General features: G+C 39.5%; 1 protein-coding gene across 2 annotated transcripts; it reads right to left on the bottom strand.

Moving 5' to 3' along the window:
• Positions 1–614: 614 nt before the first annotated feature.
• On the bottom strand, positions 615–20,301 carry zcchc8 (zinc finger CCHC-type containing 8). 2 transcript variants are annotated; one of them, NM_001142101.1, is given in 14 exon segments: positions 615–2,515; positions 2,606–2,726; positions 3,794–3,880; positions 4,360–4,481; positions 4,635–4,777; positions 8,599–8,738; positions 9,021–9,081; positions 9,386–9,451; positions 12,396–12,499; positions 13,426–13,500; positions 14,361–14,466; positions 15,676–15,747; positions 16,463–16,505; positions 20,101–20,301. In NM_001142101.1, coding segments are annotated over 14 exon segments (2,130 nt in total). In that variant the 5' UTR covers positions 20,270–20,301; the 3' UTR covers positions 615–1,694.
• Between the last annotated feature and the right edge of the window lie 1,503 nt (positions 20,302–21,804).

Here is a 21,804-nt window from a genome sequence, read left to right as displayed (position 1 = left end):
TGTATATAAGTTAAGAGTACCGCACTCATCTGGGTTAAGTTTAAAATGTTTTCACACATTTATTATATTCCTTTCACATCTTTCCTCCTTGAAAAAATTTTTAATTGTTTGTCACTCACTTATCACCTGACCTGTAAATAATAATAACGCAGATCTAACAGGAAGTACTATGAGAGTGAGAGACACAAATTTTTTTCATCATGGGCTGAATAAACCTAGCATGTCTGTGTACCCTTGGTTTGTGTGTGAGGGCAGTGGCTTATAAGAAGCATAAGGGGACTTTAGCATTAAAATGGGAGTTTTTTTCTAGATAAGCTTATCTAATGGCACATACTACTAAATGTCTATTTATCATGAAAATATATAGAAAGATATATTTTATAGTGACCTGCAATGAACAGGGGTATAGGTTTTAAAATTGTGTAATAAATTTATTGTAAATTCTGTGTTTTAGGTTATCTATAGGAATTCATTCACATTTTCCATTAAAAATCAGTGACAATAACTGGAACACAAAGGCTAGATAAAAATGACTTTTTTTAAATTTTACTCCAAACTTTTTTGTATTTTTTTTTTTTTTTTTAGCACAAAAGCAAATTCAGACCAACACAGTGTTATGAAAAAAAACTCATTTATTAAACTTCTGTACACTGGATATACTCTATACAGCAAGTTTATGAGAAATGGTCTTAGAAAAGGTAGAAGTGGCTTTAAAAACTAAAACCCCCACTGAAATGATGTATAAAAATATCTAGACCAGTGAAGACAACAGAGACTGCGTTATTTCTGCCATTCTTAGGTAAAAAATTTAAAGTGTTAAAAACATTCAATATAAGAAACTGATCTGTGGCATATATCAGAAAACAGACAATGCCAAACAAATTTACAAAAGTTTAAAAAAAAAAAAAAAAAATACCACCCTACCAAAAACTCACCACATCTGACTGTATAAAACCTACAAAAGAAAAGAAACTTACACTAGATGCATCAAATACACACATAGTCAAGGGTGTTTCTAAAACAAATATTAACATTGCTATCTTGCCGTGATGCATTTCTGTCAATGGGTTCTGATGAAATGAAAGATGCACAGACTTCTGCCCGTATGCATTTTCCATTTTCACACATGGTTCTGCTAACAGTATTTTGTAAGTTAATTATGCTGAAGCTATCAAAGGAAGAGGAAGGATCAACTGTAAAAATCATGTTTACATTTGATATACATGACTTTTACTTCTTCAGTATCCCTAATCATCATCTCTCTCAAAAACCTTTGTTTAAGCTGATACTGCATACAACATTATGCTATTAGCATGCACACACTCATCTCATTCATGTGAAGAGACTTCTGGACAGGCAATACTCACCAACAGGAGGCAGGATCAGAATACTCATAAGGGATTTGGGACATCCAAGGAAGAAAAGACAGCAAAACTGTTATACACCCCATATACATACAGAGTAGAAGCCTCTTGATTCTTCACATGAACCATTGCCTTACTAAGGCACAATGTTGTACAGTTGATCACTAATTAGCTGTAAATCTTAACTACCACATGCCCCGATGCTTCTGAATTTCCATCATATGCTATTTCCGATCATATGCTATTTACGCTATTTAGCGGCTGACAAACAATATATTAGATGTATATATTTTTTTTTTAGAGAGATCAAAATATACCAAATGAAATTTACTAAACTTGCTTTTTACTTTTTTGTTGGTTTCTCGGGGAGTTCTTAAGCACACTTCTTAGCCGTAGATAAACACCAGTAGAATCCGACATATTGTCATATTCAAATGGTGTAATCCCTTCTGCAAACTTGCTCATATCAGGCACACCTGACATTTTTGGGGAGGGCTCTACGCAGGCTGCCTCTTCTGTGGCATATTCGTCTGCTTGATTCTTCTCAGATGTCTTCTCATGGTTTGGGGATAGTTTGTGTTCTTCTATATCATTACCTTCTGCCACATAACACTCATTGCTGTCCTCATTTGCTTCACTATCTTCTTCAGTTATAAGTAGACTGGCTTCTTCAGATTCTGGTACAAATGACTTGGAGATACCACAGGGAGTCTTAAATTCATTGGCTGGCTGTTGAGAAGCAGCTTTGCATCTGGTGACAATATCTAAATCAGTCCTGCTTGGAGATGAGGTGACAGAACTCCCAGTTATGGGTGTATGTGCATCACAATCACTATTTGTACTTTCAGCATTATCAAGTTGTGCCCAAAGCAACCGTTGTTTTTCTTCCAGCTCTTCAAGTGTCCATGTATCTTCATCTAAGACCTGTGGTGGCACCTTTGGAGAGTCTCGGTTAGGTGTGGGTGGAGGTGTCCCTTTGGGAAGAGGCGGTGGAGTTGGTGTTGGTGGAGGGGGTGGAATGAAGTTTGGAGGGGTAGAAGGAGGAGTTCCACGAGGTAAGGGAGGTGGAGTACCATAAGAAGGTGAACCAGGAGGCAGAGGTGGTTGGAATGTGTACCCTTTCAAATGACGAGAGCGGTACATTTCCTCATCTGAAATCAAACAATTTTATTAATAAAAAAAAAATAGAATCTTTCAATACATTGCTTAAGGATTAGGAAGGTTACTTCTAATGCATTTACCTGATTCCATATCCATGTCTACAGCTGATGTCACTGTATGATTTCCAGATGTTTTTTGCCTTTTTCTCTCTGAGGAACTTGACTGGCAAGCAGATCTCTTATTGCTGTTATTTGGGGATTGCTAAGAAGACAAAATATAAAACAAACATTTTCTATATTTTGTTTTAAAGGGGTCCTCCACACAAGCTTTTTTTTTTGCATAATGAAAGAAAACATAATTTTAAGCACAACTTTAATATACATTACTTTAAAAGATTTAAACTCATGTTTAACTATTATTTGAAAACCAGTAAGCCACAGTATTGGCTTAGTGCAGGGGTGGGCAAACAACGGCCCGCGGGCCACATCCGGCCCCTTGGCCTTTTTAATCCGGCCCGCCAACGACGCCAAGTCTCATCACGCGAGACTTGGTGTCATTGGCGGGCCGGAATTAAAGAGACGAAGGGGGCGTAACGCTGGCCTGGCCCTGCCCGGCCTGGCCAAGTCCGGCCCGAAGGTAAGTAAATGTGGCCCGTGAGCCAAAAAGTTTGCCCACCCCTGGCTTAGTGCAATACCACAGTCACCTAAGTTTTATGGCTCTTCTCCAAGTGATGTTTTTGCAAGTGCTGTTACATGGAGTATTTCATAAATAGCTGATCTTTAATGCTAGGTCCAGTATTGAATTGGCTACAGTTTGTGCTGTTACAAGGCTTCTTGTAAATGGATTGTTACATTACAGAAAGGTTATGGAAGATATTAGGAAAGGCCATGGCCAGACAGCCTGAAAATAATGAAGATAGTAGTGAAGAGAATGGTTTACAATGAAGATAGTAGTGTACAGAATGGTTTACAAGAATACCAATATTTCCTTCACACAAAAGGGCCCTTTAACCCCTTATGTGCTAGCATCTTTTATTCTTAAAGTGCTGTATGTTTCCAGTACACTTGCAGAGTGTCATAGGCTAAAGGGCAACCCAGAAACATATGGCCTTGATATGATCGTACTTATGTTTGTGTACATTATTAGCCATGAGAGTAAAAGTATGCCACAAAGTCTTGAGACCAATGCAGTGAAAAGGGCTATTAGCAAAAACCTCTTTAATAGTATGTGCCCACATCCACAACCAAGCAACCATCTAATCAAAAATCACATACCAGTATTTGGTAAATAAAATTTTGCAAGTCACAACATACTAATTTAATACGTACAGAAGGAAAAGTTGTGGTTAGGTAGGTCGCAAAAATATCTTTCTGGTGAGCAGGCTGCATTGGGATTGATCCAAACATTTGCCAGTCCTGAAACAAATGAAGAATAGTAAGGGGAATAAATGCCACAATACACAAAAAAAACCTTAACAGTTGACTGTGTTTAATTCTTCTTGGATTTTTTGTGCAGCCAAGTCCAAATGCATTTACTGTTATTTTCCCAGATTTGCCACTCACTGTTTTTCCAAGACTGAGAGTGCAATTATTTTCATGAAAATTAAGCTTTTAAAACAAAAACCAGAAGCATATGTTCTGTAAATAGAGAAATCTGATAAATTTGCCCCTATGTTTGTCTGCAAATCAATAGTGGTCTTTACACAATCTATACACAAACCCCCATATGTAATAAAAAACATTATTCAACCAAAATGGCATAAGTAAAAGCTCCCCAGCCCAGCACACAACCTGCACCAGTGCACTGGACTTCCCCCCCCCCCCCTTCCCACATGCCATCAGTTTGTAGCGCAGCAAGGTTCTAGATGCAGGCAGGCCCACCAGGCAGAACTTACATCAAACATGCCAGGGGGTGCAGAAATATTAAAGCCAGGATAGTTGACCAATTTAGAAACATCATATGAAACATGTTTCTTTCCTTCAGTGTCTCTTTCCTCTATTTCACCATCACTTGTATCTAAATAAACAAACATATTGTACAAACAGGTTACAATGAGTTAAAATATTTCAATATAGAGTATTACTGGGTAGTGGGTTTCCCTTATCTTAAATTAGAAGCCACTGGTACATAAAAATAACATACCCTGGCAATATATTCTCTACAACATACCTTTTCCATCATACAAGGCAAGCCCAGAGTTTTCCAACTCTGCTTCTTTTAGCCAACCTGGAGGGTAACCTAGCTCGCGCATTCGATATATAAATGGAGGAAAGTTTTTTTCTGTGATTCCAAGGGCCTCTTGAAGTTCTTCACTATAACAGTAAGAAAACACATATAAATCAGGGTGAAAAAACCCCAAAGCCAATTAAAAACAAGGTATTCATCATGACTTGCTTACAAAGAGAAAAGGTTACAGTTGTGTGCCCCACTGAATAAATGGGTTAAGTACCCCAACTGCTACTGGTGTGCCCTTCCTATACTGGTACTTATTTAAAGGCATAGACTATTTATGTTAAGATAACTTTAAGAACTTCTGTAGGCGGCCTTGGTGGTGCTGAAGTATATAAACTAGGTGAAAAGTCATTTGCCATAGACAGCCGTTTATACAAAATCTAGCAGTTATTTTATCACTGGACTCAAACTGATACAGATGTGCATTAAACAGAGCAGCTCAGCCCGGAGTACTTACACCAACACACTGACATGGCTTATCGCCAGGGAGCGCAGTCTCCATACAATCAATCATCAATCAATCAATCATCTGGAGGCAGTACCATCCTGTTATAGGCTAAAAGGACATGTAAAGCCTACACTTGCCTACAATATATATCAGTTGTGCACGTCTCCCCCAACCAAATGGCATCATTTGTACTGCATATATCCCCAACGCTTGCCAGCACCATCACATTTTCCTAAAGCAAATAGCATCTTTCACCCGGTGGCCATTTTTCCTCTGATACATAATCAGATACATTTAAATTTGCAAACAGCATACACACACACACAGACCTTTATTCAGCATACATTTCATCAAGAATACAGACTCACACAGGCAGAACTGTCTCTGATAAAAGTTCTGCTTTGTTTGAGCACTGTAATGATAAAGCTGAGCTCAGGAGAAAAAACTAAAGCACACAGCTAGAGCTGAGTTTCTATGGGAACCAGCAATGCCATCGCTTCACTGGCTGCTATACTGGGGGGCGTGTTTAGTAATCTGAGCTTAGAACAACTGAGCATGCCCACAAGTCAACAGCCAAAGCAAATTCCTGAGGGAGGGGGCCGAGTGGGTTTCAGGAGGAGACGGAAATCTAAGTGATTAAGGAGATGTTGCAGCCTTACTATTAACCTCTGGATAACCAGTGTGGCAGGTATTGAAAGATTTCAAAGAGGCTGTTCACTGATTGAATTTGTTTGTGTGGGGTTTACATGTCCTTTAAGTCAATTTACATTTGTATTCTAGCTTATGGGGGGGATCTCACCACCTCCAGCGCAGCATAAAGGGTCTCTGTGCAGACAAGCCTCAAGGTAGTTCCGGGCTGGAGGGGACTTGGGGTCACACGTTTTTAGCCAAAGATTAATGTGGCTGTGTTTGCCTACTAGCAGCAACATGTTCCTACAGATTTTGATAAAGTGTGTCAGAATGCCAGGCATGTCTAAGTTAAGAGAGCTTATTATTTTATTTCAGGAAACAGTCATTACTACTGCAAGGTTCCTCTACCAAACAACTTTGCTGCACTGCTTTGAAAATCCCTGCACCATGCTGCTAGACACAAACTCATATACAATGTGAACTCATGACCCTTACCTATAAAGCTGTCTTTAAAGGGATTCTGTCATGATTTTTATGGTGTACTATTTATTCCTACATTACATTTACATATGTGATATACTTCACTCTACCATTTAAAATGTTATTCTTGAACCAACAAGTTTATTTGTTTTGTTGTGTAGGCAGCCATCTCAGTGCATTGTGTCTGAGCTTTCAGAAGGAGCCAGCGTTACACCAGCATTTCTCCTGCTATCTTGCTCCCTTCTCATTGTTCTGCTGATCGGCTGCTGGGAGGGGGGTGATATCACTCCAACCTGCAGCTCAGCAGTAAAGTGTGACTGAAGTTTATCAGAGCACAGGTCACATGGCCGTGGAACTCTGGGAAATGAAGAATATAGCTAACCCCATGAGAAATTTTAAAATTGAATGTAAAATTTAAAAATCTGTTGGTGCTTTTAAAAAATGGATTTCAATGAATGATTCTGCTGGAGATGCTTTATTAAGTAACGCGTTTTGAAAAAAAAAAAAAAAAAAAAATGAATGTTTCCCCATGACAGTATTCCTTAAAGGAATAATTTCTCTACATGAAAAAAAATCTTTATCCTGCACAATATTTCTTGATAATGAATCTTTTATTATATTTTTTATTAGATTCATTAGACCCTGCATGACATCAAAAACCTTATCTCCGGATCTGGCCTCACAACCTTTTATCCTGCCTTGTATTCTCCTCACATTCACACTTACAGGACTTAATCTAGACAGCTCCCTACTTGGAATTCAAGACATTTTCCCAGCAGTTTTAAATGTTCACCCAAAACCGACCTGTTCTGCAAAACATAATGAATTACCTTCTATTAGCTCCTTAAAGGAGAACTAAAATATACCTAAAAAAAAGTAGCCTAGTAAATTAAACACTTTTATATCTTTTGTTAGCGCTCAGAGAATTGAAAAATCTTATGGACAGGGCCCTTACTACCTACTGTATCAGACTGTTATGTATATATCTGCAGAATATCTAATAAGAATTAGGACTCCATTTCATACTATAGATCAGTGCTGTCCAACTTCTGCAGTACCGAGGGCCGGAATTTCTCTAGCATACATGGTGGAGGGCCGCTAATGGAAGCCAGTTTTGGCCAGTCCCCTTTTTTGAACCACACCCACTTCAAACCACACCCATTTTATCACAATGTTGGTAGTGCAGCAAAATCCCAAATGCTTGGTCCTCACTGCGGTGATATCAACAGTTATTCATATATGAAAGAATTATATTATGTCATATTAAGACACTCCCTTAAATCCATATGCCTCCTCCTCCCCCGTGGATAGCACAGCAACCCCCAACAACATAATTACACACCTTAGGGACCATTTAATAGCTGTTTCCAACTACTAACAAACTCCCGGAACAAACCCCTGCCAGGTTCACCTCCCACAGGCAGCATAGGGCAGGGAGAGTATGGCACACACAGGCAGCACTCTGCCTCCCTTATGCTGCCTGTGTGTGCCACACCGGGCCTGCCCTTAGCTGCCTGTGTGTGTGCCACACCCGGCCTGCCCTTAGCTGCCTGTGTGTGCCACACCCTGCCTGCCCTTAGCTGCCTGTGTGTGCCACACCCTGCCTGCCCTATGCTGCCCGTGTGTGCTATACTCTGCCTGCCCTATGCTGCCCGTGTGTGCCATACTCTGCCTGCCCTATGCTGCCCGTGTGTGCCATACTGCCTCCCCTACCTGTGTGTGCCATTACTCTGCCTCCCCTACCTGTGTGTGCCATACTTTGCCTCCCCTACCTGTGTGTGCCATACTCTGCCTGCCCTACCTGTGTGTGCCATACTCTGCCTGCCCTATGCTGCCTGTGTGTGCCATACTCTGCCTACCCTATGCTGCCTGTGTGTTTCATACCCTCCCTGCCCTATGCTGCCTATGTGTCATACTCTGCCTACCCTATGCTGCCTGTGTGTTCCATACCCTCCCTGCCCTATGCTGCCTATGTGCCATACTATGCCTGCCCTATGCTGCCTGTGTGTTCCATACCCTCCCTGCCCTATGCTGCCTATGCAGTACATACAATGTCTGAGGTGTGAAAAATGTGGATGATTACAGCCGGAGCCTGAGGTGTGAACACTGCAGGGGATTACATGTTTAAACAATACAGGGGGATTACAGCCTGAATCTGAGGTGAGAACCATGCAGGGGGGCAGTTAATCTCAGTACTGATACCATTTAAATCTTACATAAAGGTAAGCCATCAAAGCAGCCAGACAGGTGGGGGGCCACACAGAGGGGGGTCGCGGGCCGCCTGTTGGACAGCACTGCTATAGATGATACTTTAAAGAAGAAAGCATGTAAAAGAGCATTTACCTAATAACACCAGGTTTATACTTCCCAAACCTCTCCTCTACTCCTTCTGCATGATATCTCTGCTGATTCTGGTTACCAGCTTCCCCACATGCATCCATAAACTCCTTTCTCTTCTTGGTTATATGGGCTTGGTCCCTTGGCTGCAAAATGAGTTAAACATTGCGGATGTTATCAGGCTCAAATGGATAAAACAGACTAGTGGGATTATATAAAATACATGTACACAAAGTTATTCTGAATATACATGCCTTCTGTTACAGCAATAGTACAAGGGTTATGTTACAATCAGTTATATATCCTCATTTGGACCCTGGATTTCACAGAAAACTATTATCACTGTAAATTAACCACAGATAATCAATGGAAGACATGGACAGATTATGACATATTACATTACTATAATGGTCACTTAAGAGTCTTACTTTTGGACAGTCTCTCATCTGATGTTCTTCTGAGCCACAGTTGAAGCAGCATGGCTTCGGCCTAATTAATAAAGCCAAACAAAATCATTATGCAAAAGTACCAGTTATTACAAAAATATTTTTTTTAATAATTAGTTTTTTTTTTTTTTTTAATTTTAACTTTTTCTTAAGAAACATGTATATGCAAAATTCACAAGCAGCCAGTCAAATATGTACTTGATGCCTGAATCACAGAGTAATGGATTTGTTTAATGTGAATGTTTTCAGGTAATAAAGAAAAACAAACAGGATCATTAACTACAGCATAAAAGAAATATTTACCGTTCAAACTCAATACAAGAAGGAAGAAAAAACTCTTTACAAACCTTTTAGACTTTACTTGTATTTCTTGCCCATCTAGAGAGACAATCTGAGTAAAAACTTGTTGATATCTTAACAAGGAATATTAAGGTGTTTTAATTAGAACAATGTATACTAAATCTGATACAGAAACACAATCCACAGTTTCAGCTGAATTGGCTAAGAAGCGTTCCTTATATTACACTATTGCCCAGAAAAACAACCTTTATATGCCGTGTCCAATGCATGCTGGAGTAGGAAGCATCCTGGTATTTAAAGGTAGTGTCGGAGTAATTCAGTTATTCAGTTATCAGAGACCACTGGAGGTGAAAGACAGTTTATTTAACACAAGCTTTGTGGATTCTGAGCTAATCCAAGAGTCAAAACAAACAAACAGAGTTTTTATACCCTCAGACAAAAGTCATCGGCACATTTTGGGAGAGAAAAAGAATACCAGTGTGGGAGCATAGAGGTCTTTCTTAAAACAAAAAAAACCCGAACTGCTCCTACAGTCAAACAGGTGACCCTGCCTTCAAAGCTATGGTAGCAGTAACCAAAGGTAGCTTCAGAACAGAATCCAAACAAATCGTGGGGGGGGGGGGGGGGGGGGGTGTACGGGGGAATCTGCATACACAAAAGTTTGTTCTCTCTCAGTGGCTAATATAGGGCACCCTTTGTAGCATCTGATCAGTGGTCCCCTGCCTACTACTAGACCCCCCTCTGTGTGGCCCCCCACCTGTCTGGCTGCTTTGATGGCTTACCTTTGTGTAAGCTTTAAATGGTATCAGTACTGAGCTTAACTGGCCCCATGCATGATTCTCACCTCAGATTCAGGCTGTAATCCCTCTGTATTGTTTAAAAATTTAATCCCCCTGTACTGTTCACACCTTCTAATCTCTGCATTGTTTACCCCCTGCATTGTTCACACCTCAGGCTCAGGCTGTAATCACCCATATTGTTCTCCTGTTCACTCCTCAGACATTGTATGTACTGCCTGATCTATGCTGCCTGTGTGTAGGCAGCATAGGGTAGGCAGAGTATGGCACATAGGCAGCATAGGGCAGTTAGGGTATGGCACACACAGGCAGTATAGGTCAGGGAGGATATGGCACACACAGGCAGGGTAGGGCAGGCAGAGTATGGCACACACAGGCAGCATAGGGCTAGCAAAGCATGGCACACACAGGCAGGGTAGGGCTGAGTATGGCACACACAGGCATCATAGGGCAGGCAGAGTATGGCACACACAGGCAGCATAGGGCAGGCAGAGTGCTGCCTGTGTGTGCTATACTCTGCCTGCCCTATGCTGCCTGTGGGAGGTGAACCTGGCAGGGGTTTGTTTTGGGAGTTTGTTAGCAGTTGGAAATAGCGATGAAATGGTCCCTGAGGTGTGTAATTATATGCTGGGGGTTGCTGTGCTATCCACTGTGGAAGAGAAGGCATATGGATTTAAGGGTACGTCTTAATATGACATAATATAATTCTTTCACATATGAATGATGGTGTGAGGATGAAGCAATTGGGTTTTTGCTGCACTACCACCATAGTGATAAAATGGGTGTGGTTTGAAGTGGGTGTGGTTTAAAGGGGGAGTGGTCAAAACTGGCTTCCATTAGCGGCCCTCCACCATGTATGCGATAGAAATTCCGGCCCTCTTCACCTCAGAAGTTGGACAGCACTGACTTACAGGATACTGTATGTAGACATAAGACAGTCAGCAACTGTGATAATATTGCCAATACTGAGCATTGTTATAGTTTATTCCCTAAATTGTTTCATTATTGCATTACAGTCATTCTGAGGGTCAAATGAACTTATTACATCATATCTTGTTGGTTTATTTATAATTACTGCTACTTTATGTATAGCAGCCTTCGTATTATGTCAGTGTGAAAACCTTTAAACTGTCTAAGTGCCAGAAAAGACATTTACCAAGGCTTATGTTTTAGCAATGGCGATTCAGGACACCAAGGCAAAGGAATCTTTGTCACCTGCACTGGAGGAGATCAAGATAAAGAACCTAGCAAGGGTCAAAAACCAATGTTTAAATAAAACAATTAGGCATATCCCTAAGGTATACAAATACACACACATGTAAAGGTTCAATAAAATACGGCAATGGCTCATGCACAAGCATTTTAAAGGAAAATGCAAGTCAAAATTGAAAAAGCATACTGCCCAATAGTCCTCCTATTGTTTAAAAAAAACACCACACTTTTGGCTCACCTAATCAAATATTTACTCAGTCACACTTACTTCACATTTTCTAGAACAGGCAGCCATCTCTAAGGGCTCTGGCACACGGGGAGATTAGTCGCCCGCGACAAAACTCCCTGTTCACGGGCGACTAATCTCCCCGAGTTGCCATCCCACCGGCGACAATTTTAGTCGCCGGTGGGATGGCACACGCGGAGGCACGATAAAGCCTCGCAAGGCAACTTCGGCGATTTCCCGAAATCGTGCCGCCGCGTGTGCCGGGTATTCTCCCTTCCTTTCCCTCCATGCTTCATACTGCACATGTGTTTCATTTCCTCCCCCCCTCCCCTCTGGCAGATCCACTTCTGATTGGCTGGTGGGCATGTGTAGCTCAGAACAGGAGACAGGATCAAGTTACACACATGCTCAGCACCATATCTTAGAGAAGCAAGCAGGGATCTGGGAATTTAGATATGCAGAGCTCAGAACAGGAGACAGGATCAAGTTACACACATGCTCAGCACCATATCTTAGAGAAGCAAGCAGGGATCTGGGAATTTAGATATGCAGTAAGTACTTTAAAAGAATGCCTTTAGACTTACTTTTCATTTATATTAACCTTTCATCGTCCTTTAAGTGGTCTCTTTAGCTCATCTTTCACCCGAGCTTCTTGCACCCTAAGCCTGTGTACTATAATTAAATTATATTCTACCTTTTGGCAAACTAAAGATTTATAATGTGAAAAGAAGTCTGTCTCTGTTTTAGTGGTAGCATTGTTGGCATGATAATTAAAAGATTACCACAGAAATGGTGTGTAAATGTGGCTTATTATTAGGATACTTTGGTATGTCCCATCCATCAGTCAGTTGTGGGTTTTCATTTAATAACGGTTGGCCGAGCTTGTCAAGGCAAAAATTCTTAAAATACTGGACACTACCAACAACCTGCAAAAAGACAAAATAAAAATTAGATACATTAGATTTAGATGCAGACTGTGTTTATATTATAAATATATATATATATATATATATCTTCTTTAAAATGTACTGACACACATTTTTTCACCACTATGGTGCGCTCATGTAGAGCTGCAGAAAAAATACATTCTTTACTGTCAGTTTCTTTGTATTCAAATTAACTGGAAACACTCTTTAACTGCAGGTACTGGCTATTTGGGGACAACTTAGGATCACCACGTTACTATTGAGTGCTATTCTGAGCACAAGTCATATGGCTGTGAAACCCTGGGATATTAACAATATGGCTAGCCTTATGTGAAATTTCAAAATTAAATATAAAAAAAAAACAGTTTTGTGTTTGTGAAAACAAATTTCAATAAAGGATTCTGCTGGAGAAGCTCTGTTAACTGATGTGGTTTTAACAGGTTTTCCCATGACAGTATTCCTTTAAAGAGTTTTTTCCATTATCTGAACTGGAAATATATACAATCAGGAAAGGATTTTGGCTGCCATATTTGCCAAAGGACTAGAAGTGGCTGTTGCTTAACCCCTTTGTCAGGTTTTAAATATTTCATGTTGCTATATAATATATATATATATATATATATATATATATATATATATATACAAACCACGAGGGTTCAACACTCCTTAGCAAATGGCTAATTGACCCAGGTGCTACAGATTTAAGCAATTTCAATAAAGTCCACAGGTATAGCGGTGCACACTGGGAATCCTTTAAAAATTAGCTTTTATTGAAATATATAAAATATATATATATATATATATATATACATACACACAGAAATTGTACATTACACAGAATTTGCCCCCTTTTGGAAGATAAAGAACAAACACTTGTTCAATTTGTATGGTTTCAGAGATTACATTTGAAACATAGTGAAACTTACACAAAAAGCTTCTTTGCTTTTTTTCACTGTTTCTGAACCGGAGTGGTCATTTTCTTCCAACTGAATACTTGATGGCTGAAAAAAAACAGTAACATATAAATGGCAGCAAAAGAAACTGTCAGCTTTGAAGCAGCAGACCATATATTTTAATCAAATAATTAAATTTTTACAAAAACATCCTTTTTCTAAGTAAAAATAAAACAGTACCTTGTGCTTGATTATAACCAAGATATCATTAATCCTTACTACAGGCAAAACAATACTATTGGGTTGGCTTAATGTTTAAATGTTTTTTTAGTAAACAAGGTGTGAAGATCAAAATTAGGGAAAGTTCCTATATTCAGAAAACCACTAGGTCCCAAGCAGTCTGGATAATAGGTCCCATACCTGTATTTGTAGTTAAAAAGGTCCTTTCTCAGGCATGCTTATTGGGCAGTATATGACCAGTTGGATCATCTTGACAATAACAATGGACATGAACAGCAGAAAATAGCCAAAAAATGAAAAGGAGAAATAGGGACTTCCTTCTAACTTAGTTCATATGATGTTACAAGATAATGAATAATTTCAGCACAAGCATTTCCCACAAACCGCATCTCCTTTAAAGGACCAGTAACACCAAGCTGGAAAAAGTCACAAGTTACAGAACAGATAACAGATAAGTTCTGTAGAGTTCAATGGGAATCTACTGAGCTCATCTGTTTTCTTTTCTCCTTTTTTCAATTTGAATAGCTACCCCTTTGGCTACACAGCAGCTTTATTTATATAAACTGAAGCAAACACACAACTTTTACCACTGCAGGCCAATAGTACATCATATATTAATTACTTTAATACACTTTCATATGTTGGTGTTACTGTTCCTTTAAGCACAATTCAGCAAGACATTTTTAGGTTATTGGAGTCGCACATTAACTCTAAAAACAAAATATTACCTGGGGCTTAATATTAAAAGAGGTTTTTTCAGAATTGGATTTCTGATGCTCTTCATATTTCTGAGATAAACTGGTTATAAATTCTTCTATTTCTTGGTGATACTGCCTGTGTAATTACATATAAAAAATATACATGAAAACACACTGGTTTGCAAGGGACAAGAAATAACTCCTTGTTTTAATTTTACTATAGAAATCTAAAGTTTAGATTTTTATCATTTACCAAATATTATATACACACAAATGCAAGCATGTAAACCTTACGCAAATTGATAGAAGGTACAGTCTTAGGGCTTGGACAAGGCATGAGATATCAAAAGCATAGGGCTTCTTGACTAACAGAACACTTAGGGGCTATCCCACACTTATGGGAATACCATCATAAATACCATTTCCTGTTTCAAGATGGTCACACACTTACCAATTTCGATCTTTCGTGCAAATCGTTCCCAACCTCCACTGACGTTCAGGGCTGAATCATCAGATATGGAGGTAGAAACAATAGGAATTCTACCTCCTGCTGCCGATTCAGCCCTGAACGTAGATTTTGCGATATCCCGGGCGATCGACGAGTCAACCAATATCCACAGCCATTTGCGTTATCAGTCGCCTTGTCGAGGCGCCATACACGCACCGAATATAGTATGAAACAAGGTTTCCTAAGATATCATCATGGCGTGTATGGTCAGCTAAGATTTAACAGGAGTGTAACCCACTGAACATTTAGGTTCAGAAGCTACCTTTAGAGATCATCTTGCCATAATTAGAACGGTGCCACAGTATGCTAGCAGCACACTGAATATGCAGCAAGATATGCTGTACCTTCTTAGCATCAACAGCTGCCTGCACCCCCATACTCTTAAGGTGGCCATACACTGCAAGCGGATCTTCTCCCAATATGCCCACCAACTATCGGGCTATGATCTTCTGGCCCTAGGGCTAACAAGCCGATGTGGTCCCTGATCCGACGGAAAAATCAAACCTATCCGATCACGATCTGGCCAATTTCAGGCTAGATGTCAGTAGAGGAGGCCCGTCTGTGGTGCCCATACACAGGCAGATAAGATGAGGAATCTGCCCATGTATGGCCACCTTTAGATGAAGGCTGAAAATTAAGCATTTTTAATTCAAATAGACACTGATCTAAAGCATAAGTATTTATTTCATAGGGTCCTGCATGCAGCTGCCTCCACCTCCCATCTGCAAGCACACCTCCCTGCGACTGCCGATAGGACAGGGGCACTTGAGCATAAAACTGACAAAACTATAGGTACTTACATAAAGGTAATACAAATATTTAAAGAAATTTACTCACTTTGAAACTGTGTGGTTCATAAACAGGATTTGCAGCAAAGGGCCCTCTAACTTATCCTCCACAGGCAACCCACTATAATAAAAAAGAAAGAAACTGTCACTCATTACACTTCTAGTATCTAAAAACACAGGAATCTAATTGGTAGATAAAAACTGGTATCCAAGAATAGATTAAAGGGGAACTGTCACTATTATAAAAACGAAAAAAAAACATTTAGCAAACCAGTGGGATGTTCACCCTCTATAGAATATACTATTCCTTTTCCTATTTTATCTTCTGCTTCTTTCCTGCTTTTAAAAAGGGGGTCACACCCCAGCAGCAAAAAAATATTGTTCATTGAGACTACAATTTTATTATTATTGATACTTTTTATTCCTTATCTTTTTATTTAGTTTCAGTCCTATTCATATTCCAGTCTCTCATTCAAACCACTCACTGGTTGCAAAGGTAAACAAGAATGTGTATAGTCAAGATAGTTCCCCTTTAAATGAAACTTTGGCTGAACACATACCACCTGCAAGAAACAAAACACGTGTATGGCTAGCTTTTCATAAAAAAAAAAAAAAAAACTCAACCTCTGGATCCCTTCTGATTTTTTCAAGTAATTTCTAGAGATACCGCCATTCCACAATGCCAGTACTCTACTACATTATCATGCTCAATCTGTAAGTATAGAGACTCTTTATTTTGTGAGGTCTCCGGGCATGAAACAAGTTAGATCTGGGCATATGATTGTTGTCATTAATCATGACGCAGCTTATTGTTAGCTTACTTAACATGCACATACCTTGGTCGATTCAGCAGGGACAATTTTCTTTTAAGCTTTTCATGTTTATAGTCTGTTAAGGAATCTAAAACTTTATTATACCAATATTCACTATAACATGAAAATCCATGAATTTTGCCAAAAACATTACAAAATCTGATGGGACAATGGAAGCTCAGGTGTTACCAATGTGCTTTTTGTAGTCAATTTGAACCTGCAGGTTCAGGATTCAGCCTTTTTCAGAAGGATTTGGAATTTTGCACATGCAAATTAGGATTCATATCTAGTTCTGGTATTTGGCCAAATCTTTAACAAAGGATTCGGAATTCAGCCAAATCTCAAAATAGTGGATTCAGTGCCTCCCTAATTTTGATGAAAACCAAAGTTAAGAAATGTAGCAGCACAAATGAGTGTCGCTGTTGAGATAATATTGTTTGCTAGCCCAGACATTTACCTCTAAGACCTATGGAAGGGTTAAATGTCGCCTCATGAACATGGAAGTGGAAAATTTTTCACTGCATGTGTTTTTCGCGGTGACATTAAAGGAAACAGTAACACCAAAAAATGAAAGTGTATTAAAGTAACTAAAATATAATGTGCTGCTGCCCTGCACTGGTAAAAGTTGTGTGTTTACTTCAGAAAGCCTACTATAATTTATATAAATAAGCTGCTATGTAGCCATGGAGGCAGCCATTCAAAGGAGAAAAGGCACAGGCACATAGCAGATAACAGATAAAACACTATTGTATTCTACAGAACTTATTGGTTATCTGCTATGTAACCTGTGCCTTTTCTCCTTTTTTCCAGCTTGAATGGCTGCCCCCGTGGCTACACAGCAGCTTATATAAATTATAGTAGTGTTACTGTAGCAAACACACCAGTTATACCAGTGCAGGGCAACAGTGCATTATATTTTTATTACTTTAAAGCTCTTTCATTTTTTGGTGTTACTGTTCCTTTAAACCCTGTCAGATGTTAATTAGGATTCAGTTCGGTATTCGGCAGAATCCCTTACGATGGATTTAGGGGTTCGGTGCATCCCTACTACTTATGCAGAGCAAAAGTCGATTATCAATGCCAGTGCATGCCATAGGCAAATTATATGTCAAGATCTACTAAGGCCTACTGTGATAGGCAATTTTGGCCAATGAAGAGTTGCAAACAAAACCCACAGCACAATGTATGGCTAAACCTCTGTTACAGCAACTGTTGTCAAAGTGCCCAATGTGCCAAAAGCCTAAGGATATCCTAAACTCATAGTTGAGAAACACTCAGCCAACTAGCATTAGCTTCATTTAGATTTGTGTTGCTCAACTACGAATGTAGTTACCCAAACTCAGCCCATATCCATCTTCATTATGCAGGTATCATTATTTTAATGATTTGCATTTATACACCTTTCCTGGCATAAAGATATTTCTGCAATCTCTAGGCATATGCTTTGGTATGTACAGGTAGCCTGTGTGTAATTATGACCCAGTGTGCTAGGTCAATTGTATAAGTTGGAGGTTTGGTTGTATTTCATTAGGACTACAGAAACTGTGACCCTATATAGAGCAGTGGTTCCAAGCTATAGGGCTGATCCCTTAGTGGGGGGGGGGGGGGCACAGGTCGAGACAGCTAGGGTAACATCTTTCGAGAAAGCTTATTTATCTCATACATAATATTTATATCCAGAAGCCCAACTGGAGAACTAAAGCTTAAAGTGGGAACCAATATTTTGGGCACCCCCCCAGTGAGGCAAATCACTTTAAAGTACAGCAATGTGTTGGTGCTTTATAAACACATCAATAATAACCATCTTGTGGCTCACGTCAGTGTGCATCTCCCACAAAAATGGTTTACTTTATGCAAGGTGCTATTATATTGCTATTATTATATATGCTATTATTATATTGCTATTATTATATATGCTATTATAAAATTTTTTTTTTTTTTTCAGGAAGGTCTCTCTATACCTACTGCATTGGTTATCCTTTTTTTGTATGTAATCTGCATGTTCAATGCATACAGCAATTTATTGTACAGTGCTGTAGAGTATGTTTGCACTTTATAAATGGGCAATTTATAATTATTACTATTAACACAAGTAACTCCCACACCTCCCTAAGGACACACATGCACAGTACAACAGACATCCTAACTGTACATTACTGGCATACACCAGACCAGGGCAGCACATGTGATACTTGCAAAATGGATCGAACTTGGTGGTGCCTCACTTTAAATTACACTAGGCCCTTTATAGAAGATGTTCACTGCTGGCACTGGCCAAAAGGTTAGCAATTTCAATAACTGGGTGGAACCTAACATACTGTCATCCCCTAGTGTGTTATACTTTAGTTCTCAAATAAGGTCAGTTAGGGAGAATATGTATTTGTTTACCTAGATATTTTTAAACTATGGCTACCATGTTATGAAACTATGGGGCCCTTACTAAATGTTTGACTAGACAGGATTTCTTCAATCAAAAACAACTCTAACATCTAATTGAATTTCACATGGTCATAACCATGCTGACATTTATCAAACATATGGTCTGAAATAATATTTCTTCGATTCTGTGAAGAACTGTCACTTATCCAGTGTATCTATTAATGCCATGTGCCAAGAGGCAAGCATAGTTTACAATTTCATCTTGGGCTTTGCCTTAAAGGAACAGTAATACCAAAAAATGAAAGTATATAAAAGTAACTAAAATGTAATGTGCTGCTGCCCTGCACTGGTAAAAGTTGTGTGTTTACTTCAGAAAGTCTACTATAATTTATATAAATAAGCTGCTATGTAGCCATGGAGGCAGCCATTCAAAGGAGAAAAGGCACAGGCACATAGCAGATAACAGATAAAACACTATTGTATTCTACAGAACTTATCTGTTATCTGCTATGTAACCTGTGCCTTTTCTCCAGCTTGAATGGCTGCCCCCGGGGCTACACAGCAGCTTATTATATAAATTATAGTAGTGTTACTGTAGCAAACCCACCAGTGTTACCAGTGCAAGGCAACAGTGCATTATATTTTTATTACTTTAAAGCTATTTCATTTTTTTTGTTGTTACTGTTCCTTTAAACATGTTGTGTAACAACAGTAACTACTAACTGCAGCAAAGATCTGTAGCATCAGATGTCCTCCATTGTTTAATATAATTCTTAGGATTACAGGATGGTTTGTGGAAACTGCCCTTTTCATTACAAGGACATTACTTGTAATACAGTACGTCTGAATTCAGTTAAACCACCTCAGCACGTCATATCTTTGGTTCCACACCAGTAATACAGGCAGTCCCCATTGCTACATCAGCTGATATAATGCAAACACATCCCAATCCAGGTCAAGCAGGAAAGGCCGGTGAGCATTAGACTTTTTTAAAACTGCAACTGAAAGCAATGCCCGCATATTAATAAATCACAGATAATTTTCGACACAATCACAGTCTGTAGTCTAACTACATCAACTACAATTCCAATAGCCAATATCCAACTTCCGGCCTTCCATGTCATTGTAAATAAAAAAAAAAAGTAGGCCACTTGGGCTTCTAAAGCAACACCGACTATGGGGGCACACAATGGACGCGCCTGGTTACTGTCGCAAGTGTTTAACGTTACCCCTATCCTGCTTCCTGGAGAGTTGTGAGGTTTCCAATCAAACAAAAAGGATATTCTCTGCCCTAAGCTGATTGATTGTCTCCTCGTGTTGAGCAACCAGCTCCTTTAGGACGTTATTTTCTCCCTCGCTATCATTTTCAAAGCGCACATGTACGGACGTCGCCGGTAAATCCCCATCTAATTGCTCAAACAGCTCAATGTCCCCAAAATCCACCTCAGCCATCTTGGAGCCTACTAGAGGAAAGCGATACCATAGATATAAAAGAAGGGTTGGAAAGGCCGCGTCGACGTGTACGTTACGAAATTAGTCGGCCATCTTTGTTAAGGGCACGCAACCCCCGCCCAACCAAATGCGAGAATGATTTTATGTCTGCCAAAGGCCACCTTTACTACTGAACGGTTATGGATAGGCAGAGCTGGTAACTGGTTTAAAAAAGCACGTTGATAGCAGCGACATCTTTGCGAACGTGTTCTTACGCGAAAATACATGTATTTGTACGTGTAGTTTGTGCTCTATTTATTTATTTATTTTTGGTAAATTTATGTCTGAAAATAATAGAGTCTTTTCTTGAGGTCTTGTTCACAAAAGCCTTATTAGCAAATAAGCTATTTTGGATGATTTGTTATTAAATTGTTACCAGTGCCACATTTATCAATTGTGAATACTAGTTAACAATTAAACAACCAACTTGCAACAATTTTGAGTTGGTGTAGAATTGATGCTAATAAGGTCGAGGATACTTTGCCCACATCATTAAAAAATAAACATGTTGAGTTAAAGTGGAAAAACAATGTTACACCAACTAAAGTAAAAAAACAAAACACGTTTTTTTAAAAAAAATCTGAGATAGGAGTTAAAAACTGTTTCCCCCACAGAAGCTGCTGCCTAATAGAACCCTCACTCATGTAACACTGCAGTGGAAGGGAGCTGCACCTGGTGCAGGTAGCTATAATGGACCACAAGTCTGCTATGAAGTATAAGAACACTGAGGATTGTTTAAATGAATATTTTTGTAGGGACCCATAGGGTTAAAGGAGACATATTGGGTAAATGGGAAAAACCCTAATTTTGTAGGCAATTATGAATAATATACGGTGCTGGTTTCCCTTTGGGCTTAAAATTAATCCGCTCTGTAAAAATGGCCCCTTTACAGGAGCTCCTTATAGATCCTATCACTTCTCTGTCCCAGTTTGAAATGGAGAGTGGGCGTGTCCTAACGGTCCCTGCCAGAAGCACAGTAGGAGGGGGAGAGCCAATCACAGCCCTGCACTCCCACAAGCAAAGACAGGCTTCAGTTCCCTATCAGGTCAGCCTAGCTGCAGATTGGTTCCTATCCTACAGTGCAGTGTACGGAGGGCCGCCGGCTCCCCAGCTCATCCAGAGAATTCAGCCAGTATGAAATGGCACAGATGGGCGGGACTAGTGGGGTTTTTGTGGAAGTTCTCAATAAATCAGTAGGAAAACCAACTTTTTAAGCACAATCCATCTATATCTAGAGGAGAATAATTCACTGGTACATTCATCATTTTTATAGGATATGTCTCCTTTAACACTCCCTATGGTCTTAGCCCTACACTTCCTAGTTTGCTGTTACTGAGCAGAATGTTATGTTTCAGCTTTAGCTATTTGAATCTGTGCAATTATTGGCCCTTAGATAGGATGACCACTTCCTGCACACTGTAATATAGTGTTATGCAGGACGTGGGCACTTCCTCTTTGGCCTTCCTCTCATCAACAGAAGGTGGTGCACATTGAGC

Source organism: Xenopus tropicalis, chromosome 1 (genome assembly GCF_000004195.4).
Source record: "Xenopus tropicalis strain Nigerian chromosome 1, UCB_Xtro_10.0, whole genome shotgun sequence".
Taxonomy (NCBI): domain Eukaryota; kingdom Metazoa; phylum Chordata; class Amphibia; order Anura; family Pipidae; genus Xenopus; species Xenopus tropicalis.
The sequence above is the reverse complement of the archived record's forward strand: the minus strand, read 5'-3'. Positions and strand labels throughout refer to the sequence as shown.